At 48.1% G+C, this 11,674-nt stretch overlaps 1 protein-coding gene across 1 annotated transcript in view; it reads left to right on the forward strand.

Annotated features, from left to right (window-relative positions):
• The first annotated feature begins 7,168 nt into the window (after positions 1-7,168).
• GLS (glutaminase) overlaps positions 7,169-11,674 on the forward strand; it is a 105,741-nt gene continuing 101,235 nt past the window's right edge. The window contains exon 1 of the mRNA XM_009890221.1: positions 7,169-7,383. Coding sequence (XP_009888523.1) covers positions 7,169-7,383 — 215 coding nt within the window. The remainder of the gene's footprint in view (positions 7,384-11,674) is intronic.

An 11,674-nucleotide genomic window follows, 5' to 3' on the forward strand; every position in this document is an offset into this window, starting at 1 on the left:
CAGCCGGACCCACCACCTCTTGGCAGCAGCCCACCTTCGGGGAAGCGCAGGAGAATGTTGGATGCAGAGGATGGTGATGGCACCAAAGGTGTCTTGGCTTTTAATATATGCTTCTTGTCAAAGCAGGGAGAAAGGCATGGATAACCGCAGCCGCCTGGTATGCCCAAAGCCTTGCTTCAGTCATCTTAGATAATATTTTGGCTTTTCTTTCTCACGGGCGGTGGTGGCCATGTTAGCTGAAGATGACTTCATAGGGCTGGTTGGGGCCACGTAGGATTCCCTGCTGTATTGCTAGCATTGAAAAGTGAAATGCCAGAAATAGCGTGAATACAGAGCTTTCAAATGATTCTGGTGAGTTCAGCATGTGGCCAGTTTTAAAGGGTTATCACTGTACCTCTCAGGAAGATAAGAAAAGCTTTTAAAGCTTGATAGGAACGATGAACTGTAATTGGGAGGGAGAGCGGGCCATATCTTCTCATGGAGGAGCTGCCATGGGGGGCTGGGAAGGCAGTACTGGTGCACAGCTTCAGCAGAGGTGGTGTCTCTGCAGCTGGATTTTTCTCTTCTTTGCATCTTCTGAAACTTGTTTTTCTAGTTGCTGATTTTCCTCTTCTGGAGTGACCTACTCAAAAGGCTAAAAAGTACTTCTGCTGGCTGATGGAGTCTGGGTTTTATTTAAATTTATAGAGGAAAAAGTTGGAGCGGTATTCAAAGTGGCCATTTTAAAGTATGCATCCATTGCAGGAGACGTCTGATGTAACTGTAGCTGTTGTAATTACGAGATGGAGAAGAATTCATATCAGTGCTTGAAACCTACTTTAAATCTCATTCTCATGCAAACCACTTTCTCTTGGCATCCTAAACAATCCCCTGGGTGTCCACAGAGCGGGGTCCCACCTCATTTCCCAAAGGCTGTTTATTTCTTCCCTCAACAAGAGATGAGCAGCCTTGAAGGTGAGCGGACACCGTGCGAATCGCCTCGCTGGCTCCCTGCTTACCTTGGGCCATTTAATTTCACCCTTCGCTGTACTGAGCACTGGCTGGGTGGTGACGGGTCTCTGGGTGGACACTTGTTTGGGTGGCTTTGGGTTTTTTTCTAGCCATTTCCACGCATTTGGGGGAAATCAAAGAGGTTTGATGTGAACTCCACAGCCGAGACGGAGCCGGTGAAGCAGGTGGCAGCCCTGGGTTCGGTGCAGGGAGGAAAAAAAACCCTGCAAACCAAACTGAAAGGCTTTTAATTAAAATGAAAGATTAGATCAACGAAGTATTACAACAGGTGGTTAAATCCTGCGGCTAAACAGCCCATGCTTTGTTCTCCGAGTCTGATGCATGAAGAGAAACTTTCTACGGGGCAAACAAGGGATCCTGAATACGTGGCATTAAAAGTTTATTACTGGTAGCGCAGCAAAATTGGCACCCCTGTTTCACAGGGAGAAAGCAGAGACATGTAAATGCAGGGCTTACGCTGACAGGGCCTCTTGAACGATGTCAAAAGTTTGCATTCCCATGGGATGGAAAGAGACTGATCTGGTTTGCTCCCCGCCGCGGCTGTGCCAGGAGCCGCTGGCAGCCCTGTGCACCCCAGCGGGGGGCGCTGCTGGAGCCGCCCACCACCACCACCGCCCTGGCCTGTTTGTTACACTACTGTGAAGATATTTTGTGATTTTGCAAAGATATTCCACTACTGTGGTATTTGCAAAGAGCTTTGAAACGTGCGTTGTTGGCAAGAGCTTCTGGGCAGTTCTGCAGCCATGTTGGGGAAGAGGTAGGACGTGTTACCTGCTGCTGCTTACCCAGCTGCCAACCCCACGAGGTGCTGCTAAACTACCTACTGGAGATGCCTTGTTCTTTGTGGACGAGGTGCACCTTCATTTTCAGAATTGTTGAGCAATAGTTCAGTTTCCTGATCTTGAACAGTTAACCTCATATACCTATAGGGAGATGATGACGAGAAGCTGCGTGCATCCAGTCCTCCAACATCCACGCAGGCATCCCCTACAGCTTGTTGTTTTTTAAAGCTCGAGACGAGCAGTCTCCTGGATCATGCTGGGCAAAGTGGACTGCATGATGGGAGACACCCGGGCCACCAGCATGCTTCCACTTGATCATGCCAGTAGGTTGGCACCCTCCTGAAGAACCTGTCTGGACCATGTCCTCCCTGCTCCAGAGCTGCTGGAGGTCACCCCTGTGGCTCAGGGCACCAGCCCCCGTCGTGGCGAGCGCAGGCAGGGCGAGGGCAGGTGATGCACAGGGTGTTGGCAGCTCCAGGCAATGAAGTCAGTGCAGTGGGGACGTGCCCTCGCTGCAGTGGAGCAGCACAGACAAGCCCAAAGGCATTCCCAGCACTGCTTGTGAGTCCTCCTCCAGGGGTGCCCGAGCATCAAGGCTTCGGGAAACGGGAGAATGTTGTGCCTGCTCTCGCAACCACAAATGATACCATGAAAAAGAATTGCTATTCAGAACTGTTAAATTTTTCCTTCGAATTAAGGCTGGAGGGGGCAAAAAAAAGAAGAAAGAGACCCACCACCGAACTGTTTTGGTTGGTTGGTTGCTTTGCTCTACAGTCTGTGCTCAACAGAATTTGGGGAAATATTTGCCTTCCTGAAAGGCAACCTTTCATCAGACAAAAGCCCAAACCAAAACCCTCTTAAAAATGGTCCAGAGGGAGGAATTGGATTAGTTATGACTGGGCACTGGGTAAAAAAAAAATCAGAGCTATCATCTGATGCTTTTAAAGCATCTCCTGAGCCACCATTTTAGGATGCAGGTAAGTATGGTGGGTCCCAGAGGAGGGACGCTCCTCTCCTGTGGAGTGGGTACCAGCAGGCAGAGCCCCAGCTTGGAGCAGAGCTGCCGGAGCAGGAACCCTGAGAAACAGTGCCGTGCCGAGACTCGGCACCGCCTGCTATTTTTCACGGGATGAGGAAAGCGCTCTCGCCTGACCCGGGGGCTCCTTCCCCCCGGGAGAGGACAGATGGTCTCCCAGTGAAGGCGTGGGACTGGGAATCGGGAGCTCTGGATGCCTTTCCTGGCTACATCAGAAACTTGCTATGTGGCACCACCTACTTATGTGCCCACGTTTCCTCCTCCTCCTTCCCCCTCGCTCACCGCTTTTTCCAGACCTTTCACCTCGCTGCTTGAATGTGTCTTTTTTTTTTTTATTATTTCGCAGAGTGCTTTTCGCAGACTCGAAAGCCTCCCGGCATGCTGTCACCAGTACCTGGACCAGACGCCCACTCCTGCCCAGGCTTCTCCCCCTTCCTCACTCTTCCCATCAATCTCTGCCTTCCCCTCACAGAGCTGCTGCCGTTCAACGTCTCCTCCAGATACAGCTTGTGGCCAGAACTTCTCCTTGCTCTACTTTTGGAGCATCGCTATGGGTTTTGCCGCAGGCGGTGCACTCGGAGGCGCAGGCGATTCGGATGCCGAGGGCAGAGCCGGCACCGGGCACAGAGGATGGAGCAGCGGGCAGGGTTTAGCCCCCGCTCAGACAATGCTGCTGGCAGGAGTGTCGTGATATCAGTGGATGTGACTCACAGCAGAGCAGCCTGACTCAGCCTATGGGTTTTCTTGCTCTGGACCAAAGAAAACCTTCAGAGCTGGGTACTGCTCATCCTGTTGGGTGCATGTGTCCCGAGGCTCTGGGGTTTTGCTCTAATATGCTGCTTCAGGGTGATGCTCTCCTTTTTTGGCTAGAAGCATGCATTTCGTGGAGCAGACACTGCCTAGCTTATAGGCTTAAGGCATGCTTTCTTACTCCCCAAGGATGGTCGGTGTGACGTGACACTGTGCGTCCCCTTCCCAAGGGCTCCCTGCCCAGGCGTCGCTTTCCGTGCTCCATCCAGGCTGCGGCTGTCAATGTCCATTGACTTTGAGCAACTAATCACAACATTTAGGTTATTTATTGCTGCCTCAAAAGGATGAAATGCCCACTCCAAAGCAAAAACATCTACAAAGTTTCTCAAGCCGGCTCCAGCCCAGGCTGCCCAGTGCCCAGTGTTGCTGCTCCTGGTCACCCAGGGGACGGATCAAGGTGACAAGTCATGATTAGCAGTGCCAAAACGTCAGCAGTGTCAAACACTTGAGCAGCATCTTTCACAGTTGCTGTTACTGCTTGCCGCCCAGAGTGAGCACCAGGGACCATTTGAGGCTGCATTGGAGGCACAGCTGGCGTTTCACAGCTGTTCTTGCTCGGGACGAGACTCAGGCTTGCTCCTGCTCCAACCCATCTTCACATGGCTTGCATCCCTCTGGGAGCTCCCATCCCTTGATGGGAGGGATGGGAGAAAACAACCTTCGTTGGTTTCTACCTTGGGCAACATGCAGTGGTGACTCCACATCTTCAAATCCTGGTGGAAGCCTCCCCTCGACAGACCGAGAGCAGCTCTGCTTGGGCACAGCAGCCACCCATTTAATTCAGGTTTTTTAATGGTGAAGTGTGGGGATGCAACAGATGCCATTGTCCTTGCCTTCAGCAAGGCTTTTGGCAGGGTCCTAGGTGGCCATCTCATAAATGAGTGGAGAGGATGTCTTCTGGATGCAAATGCCCAGTGGAACTGAAAATGCCAGACAGATATCCACATCCCAGTAGGAATGTGCTCAAAGAGGAGACCGGAGGCATTTCCTAGGACCACCAATCCATCCTCCAAAACAGAAGGGTAAGGAAAACTGGCTCATCTACTCTGCAGAGAAAAGCTGAAGATGAGGGAGAGGAGTGATGCCTGCAGGATAAGGGGGCGTAGCATATAAACCTTGAACCTAGAGCTCGAAGCTTTAATTTTTCGGGAGTGACCCACCGTGCTGAGCACGGGGTCTGATGTGTGCGACATCGCCACTTACTGTGGAAGAGCACGTAGAGTGGAGCAGCTTGTGAAAGTGCGGCAGAGCAAAAGGTGAACCACAGGACTGGTTGAAAATATCTCTACTTTTCATAACCCAGTAACATGTCTTGCATGTAAATTAGGTGTTTGATGTGTTCCCACCACCATCAGCAGGATTTTTATCTGCCTGCGAGAAAGGGAGCTGGGTAAGGACCTTGTGTTACTGAATAATCCTGCAAGAGAGGAGAATATAAGAACTAATTAAATTAAATCTTATTTAATACTTGGCTCAGGGTTAGGACGGTAATAAAAGAAGAGAAATTGTTTCCTTGTTGTAATATGGTAGAGCGTTAATTAAAAAAAAAAAAAAAGCCCCAAATCGTTGTGATGCCAAGTTGCATTAATATCCAGCTGTCCTGCTTTGCATCTGCTGAAAAGGTCCTTTAAAATATATGGCTTTAAGTTTGCCTAAATAAAAGCAACAATCAAGGCTGAGGGGCAGCAATCAAGGGAAAGCAGAGACACGCTGCAGTACAGGGGCAGGAGACGAGGTTTCTCAAGGAGCTTTGTTGTCCAGAAGAAAACATATACCTGTGGTTCTTCCCAGCTCTCCTGCTGCCGCTGCAACCTCCGGCGAGGAAGCCTTTCTGCACAGTGGCGCTGATGAAGCTTCTTCTTTCCCTATGCAGCAAAAGAGATGGTCAGGAAAGCTGATGAGAAGTACGAGGGAATATGACTTCATCCCTAAGCTTGTAATCTTGCAATCTAAAAATTAAGAATTCTGAAATGTCTTTTGACCTTCTTACAACTTTATTTTATGCAATTCATATCAAAAGACTTTATTTTGATATTTTAATCACAATATTTGTGTTTTATTTTGATAGTTTAATCTATGAATTTATCATAAATTTTAGGAAAAGTCTTAGGTTATTTGTCTTCAGACCTTCTTGATGAAACTGATACGTGCCTTCAAAATCCATATTCTGGATTCACTAAATCTACATATTTTTTTCCCCATGGAGATCTGCTGGTTCAGAAAGAATTCAGCAAATTCCTGTGAATTTGCTAAACAAATTAGGCTTTCACAGAAGTAAATTGAAGACGATGTTTTGGAAAACCAGTAAGTGATAGAGGTATGAAGCTCATCAGGTTACAGGATTCTTATGAAATGTCACAAAGGAAAATAATCTATAGCTTCTGAATTAGAAAAAAAAAACAAACCAACAAATATTTTCAGTTTTCCATAAATTGGAATGTTGAAAAAATCTATTTTTTTAGAACTTTGAGGAAAATTTGTCTGGGTATCTCAAAATGTGGTTAGTGCATTAGGGATGTTTCACCATTCCAACACATCATGTCATACCTGGGAAGGCAGTGCATTACGTGTCTGACAATTACTGACACATCATAGTATGACATAAGAGCTTCAACAATTTTTTATTTTTTAATTAAGAGTGGTTTGGGCTTGATACTGATTAAGCTGCCTTGCCTTTGTTTCTAGATCAAAGTGTCTCTTGTTCGTTCTGTAACGAAATGGTTTGACAGCTTTGCTAGGGCACAAACAGGAGCCACTTTGATCTAGAACAAAGAAAAGGTGTCTCAAATAGCACCAGATAACAGCTGTTCTTTGTGATTGTAATGGAAAATAAAATGAGAATATTTCAACTATTATTCTTGTCATAATATGACATGATACAATAACTACTTCTGACATGTAATTTAATAGGTAAAAATAATATTATTAGAAGGAAACTCCATAAAATAAGAATTATATTTTTTAATGGGGAATCCTTCATTTATAAAGTGGCGATTTTCATCAATATGCAAGTTTCATCAACAACTGAATTCTGCTGAGTGCCCTTGTAACGGAAAATACTTGGTTTGGCCAAAGATTAAGAAACGCCTCTCATTGGCTTGGAGTCCCTGGTGTGCAGCCGCCTGGGATACAGAGATGGTCTTGCAGATGGGCCCCATGTCAGGGGACAACATAAGCTCTGCTTGGCTGGGACTGGGAGGGGGATGCTGGTGTCCATGAAAAAGTGAGGAAGCTGCAGGGTTTCTTCTCAAGAGAGACTGACTTGTTCAGTCTTTTTCCGAAACTGCATGCAAACATCCTCTGTGGTCTTAATTTATGACTCTGTGGTCTTCGTTTATGGCTTTGACTGGTGTCTCTCCATGCTGAAGAAAGCTGGTCTAGGAGGGAAGGTGTCCTTATGCTGACAGAGCCGGGGTCTTGCTTTCCTCTCTCCAAACTCAAAGGCTCCAGCTCTCCGACAGTCCGGTGTCGTGCAGCCACCACCCATTGAACGTCCCCCCTTGTTCCCTGCCAGGCTCCCAGGGCAGGCATGGACCTGACGTGGCCCTTCCCCGTGCCCCACAGCATCCCGCTCCTGCAGCAGCTGCTGGCACGCTGGAAGGCAGAGCCAGGACTGGAGAAGCTTCCCGGGATTTGGGGAAGGAGTCAAAACCCACAGTCTGCTCCAAATCAGGCGGTGAAGTTAGCTGAAACTTCAGGAGCTGTCAGCGGGGTTTCTGGCCAGTCTTCGCCTCAGGTGCTCCAGTGAGGAGCGGTGAATAAAACCTTAATTATTTTGTGTATGTAAATTGTCTCCTGAAACAGGCGTTTGGCAACCCTAATGGTTTTCTGCATGCCGGGGTGTAGCCAGGCACTAAAATAAGTCAGTCTGTAGGAGGAATGGGAGGTGGGAGATAGGGAAAACTCTTTTTATATTACTCTCCTTGCTATATTAAGAGGCACCGTTCCCTTTCCTGGCTCGAGAAAAAGCTCTCCCTCAGCTTGCAGACGGTCTCTCATCCTGGTTTAACTGCTCAGAAACCAGCACTTAAAAATCCTCATTTGAGGCATTGCCACCCGCATCCCTGTGACCTGCAGGGACGCGAGGACGTTCTTAGCTAAGTGCGGCCGCAGGGTAAGGCCGTGGCGGTGCTGTCAGCTGACACCGGGGTTTGGGATCTACCTCGTGTCGTGTCTCGGCGGCTGCCTGCGGATGGTGAGAACCTGAGGAGTTGGACGCTATAGGGAGGTCCTGGTCTTCCTAGAGAAGGGTGTGATGGCCCAGGGGGACCTCAGGCACCGGGCTTGCTCCTCGCTTCTGTCTCATTTTTTTCCCCTTTCTTTTCCCCCCCTAAAAGCTCGCAGCTGGGTATTGCTGGGGGTGAGGCTGCTGGGGGGGGGTGGATAACTTTGGATGTGCGTGCTTTAAATAATGGCGCCGAGCCCAGAGTTTTTTTGGATGGGCGCCACCGTAGTATTGTGGAAATCCAGAGAAATAAATAGCAAATAAGCAACTCTGGCTCTTTGCTTGCTGTCTCTGCTCACCGCCAGTTACTCCTCACAGGTGAACTTTATCCCGCAACTATGATGATTTGCAACGCCTTCAGGCACTCCTATAACACCCATCCTTGGAAAAGGAATCAATAAGCTGTTTAATCTGCGATGTCCTCACATATACAGAGGTGTATCTGCTCAGCTTACCCAACTTCTCTACCTCGCCGGGAGCCTGTTGTGCTGCTGGAAGCTGACACGAGCGAGGAGGAACCAAGAGCAGGCTGTTTTCTTCCCAAGCGAGTGGGAGTAGGCAGCGGGCGATGCTGTGCCCCCGCTCGTCGCTGCTGTTGTTTTCCACCAGAGCGAGGGGGGGAAGAGATGCAGACATCACGAAAGCTGGATCGCACTGAACCGCAACTCTGCACCGCTTTTTCTCCCCCACCTCCCGCCAAAGCCCAAATCCCAATCCATCATGCTGCTCAGAGTAGTAATTAATGAGCGTACAACGTTCCCAAATAGAAAAGCTCAGGTGAAAAGCAGAGCAGGGAAAGCGGCAGCCCCAGGTGCCTGGCGTTTTTGGCATGGCTGGCCGGAGGCCAGGGACTGCTGGGATCCTCACCACAGCGGGACCGGGAGCAGAGGCTGTGCCCAGGGCCAGGGAATGCTGAATAACCCACCCCACCCCCTGCCCTGAGCCATTACACTGAATGTAAAGATTTGTCATTGTTTTTCCACAAAGCCTAAATGTTGAGTTGCAGTGGAGGTGACAGTACTTTTTATTTCACCAGGGTTTAGGATAAAAAGCAAGTCAGAGGAGTGATCCCACAGAGGCATATGCATATTTATTCACCCTACTCAGGAGCATAGATGTTTGTGGGATAGAGCCTTAACATAGCATCTGAAATTACACTGCTTGTCTAGCTATTGCTATTAACATCTACCCATAAGAATAGCATCATCATTTCTACACAAATCTATTCCAAAAGAGAAAATGCAGAGGAGACCCTGTGGTAAAGACTACCTGGCTGGTGAGCCAGCAGCTCCGCCGGAGCCAAACTCTGCATCCCAAAAATGCCCTCCTTTCTCTCAGAAATACAAAGGGAGTGAACCATGAGGGTCAGGGGGCTCTGCGGTTCGCCCTCGTACTGGGACACAGCGGGGGTCCTCGCCTCTGTATTTTTGGCAGGGGTAGGGATGTCGTGTCAACGACTGGGCTGTGAGGAGGAGGAGGGAGCGGGATGCTCCAGCTCTTCCCTGCAGGAGTGACAGGTCTTCACTGGGGCTGTCTACTATGGTGCATCGCACCTGGGGCCAGTAGACAGCCAGTCACTGTAAAATGATGGTAACTTCCAGGAGTGCAGGAATCGCCTCAAAGAGCTTCTAATGAGACCAACTTGATAATGACAAATTAGCTTTGTAAAACAGGGGTTTTCCAAAGAGCTGGTTCCTCAGCGGTGTTTAGAGAATTTCCCCCCTTCGTTCGCATTGTGTAAACACTGATTTACTCAGGAAAACCAACGTGTATTCTATAGCCTAATATAGCATTCTACTGACTTTGAATATTAATTCCAGAAATTATCTATTTCCATTGTTGGAGAAAAACCCCACCAATTTTACCTTGTGTGTGGTGTAAGAACGAGCCATCCAGTAGAACCTCCAATACTGGGAGACAGCTGATCCAGTATTTTTCAAAAGGCATGTTTCTACAGGTAGCAAATAAGCCATTTGTTAGCCGTTACATCTATGTAAGTGTCATGCTGTGTTTTATTCCCTTTTTTTTCCCCTCTTCTTTCCCCAATCACTCGCTTTTTCTTAAGCTCTTTAGAAAGGGTCTCCTGATGCTGTATGGAGCCCCAGTCTGACAGTGTGAATACTGAGTGCATCCAAGATTTCTTCCTACAATATCAGGTGTGCTTTGTGGATTAGACAGCAGAGTCCTCACCAGATGACTTTGCTATAAAGCCTCACAAAATCTGCTCTGACAGGGGCAGGCGATCCCCGCACAGAGCCTGCTTACGGCGCTGCCTGCCTTGTGATGCTCGGGTTTATTTTTGGAGCACTTGGAGTCTTGAACGTGTTAGGCTCTGAGATGCCATTTTGCTTTCTCCCAAAATAAATTTGCAGTCTTTGTGGTTGAGGGCAGAAACGCCGAGTTCGTATTTTTCTTTCCATTGTTGAATAGAAAGCAGAAGAAGCGTCCTTTAAAGCTATTCTTTATACACATTTCAAAGAAGAAAGAAAAGGCACAAGGCCCTTTTTGCTCTGTGGATCACCTTGGATTCCCATTTGCCATACCCACACCACCCTTTCACTGTTTGGTGAACGGAACCAAATACATTCATTTTTTACCCTTTTTTTTTTACATTTAGCTCCTCAGCTGAAGCCAAAGTGGTGGTGGTGGCACAGCTGGGAGAGGGACAGCAGCTGGCCCTCATTCTCCAGGGGCTTTGCTGATTACATTTCCTCTGGGCAGAGCAAGACGCAGCCTGTCCCTCCTTGGGTTCCTACGTCAGGGTCTTTGGTAAAATTTCTCTTCTGAAAAGAAGGCAAAAGCATATTTAAGCAGTTGCCATGTTGCAGCCTGTTTTCTTGTTGAGGACTTTCTCTGGGAAGGATGGAGAGGGAAGGATGCAAACGGATGCTGTCACACCACTAAGGCTTTGGTGAGATTAAAGCCTGCTTTGTTGTTGCTGGCAGTCCTTAGTAGAAGATAAAGGTGGGTGAGACTGGCTTTTGTGTTCCTGTTTTTGTGAGCTTTGCCTGTTGTCAGCTTGTCCTGTGCAAGGCTGATCTTTGTGCCAGCAGTCCGGTAATACCAATTCAGCCTCTGTGGCAGAGGGTACCCAACAAGGGGAGTGATTCTGCTGTGCAAGTAAAAATGCCACTTAATTCATTGTGGGTGCAACTGGGTCGTGTATTGCATCTATAGGAGATGCTATGGGTTTCCTCACTGTCATAACTAGGTGGGAAGTAAGAAGATACATGGTGCTCAGAGACATGGTTTAGTGGTGGACTTGGCAGTGTTAGGTTAACAGTTGGACTCCATGATCTTAAGGGTCTTTTCCAGCCTAAAGGATTCTATAATTCTAAGATAAATAAGAACCAGCATTCAGATGTTAAAGAGATGGGATAATACTCCATAAGGTGTCTACTGCCACTGGGGTTTCATCTAAAGGACCGACTCTTAGGTGTGCCTATGCACAGATTAATTGAGGTGTTTAATCAGGTTTACTAATGTCAGTGCAGAAGCCTTTCTGGATGCCTTCGTTTGTTTAGAAATTGCATTAATAAATGCTAATTAAATAGGCTATGACCACATTCAATGTGAAATTAGCCACTCTCAAGTTAAATAAATATTCAAGAAGGGGTTTGGAATGGCGTAAGAGTCAGTGGTTGGGGGAACACCGAGAGACGGCGGTGGAGGGAAAACCATCATAACCCCCATCCCTGCATCGGGTGCCTGTGGGCTGCCTCCCCTCTGCCGAGCCGTGCCATGGCTCTTATGGTGTGATGACTCCCAACAAGTGTATTTGTACTCCTCCGGAGTGATTTAATTCCTGCT

Source organism: Charadrius vociferus, unplaced genomic scaffold (genome assembly GCF_000708025.1).
Source record: "Charadrius vociferus isolate BGI_N301 unplaced genomic scaffold, ASM70802v2 scaffold147, whole genome shotgun sequence".
Classification (NCBI taxonomy): Eukaryota; Metazoa; Chordata; class Aves; order Charadriiformes; family Charadriidae; genus Charadrius; species Charadrius vociferus.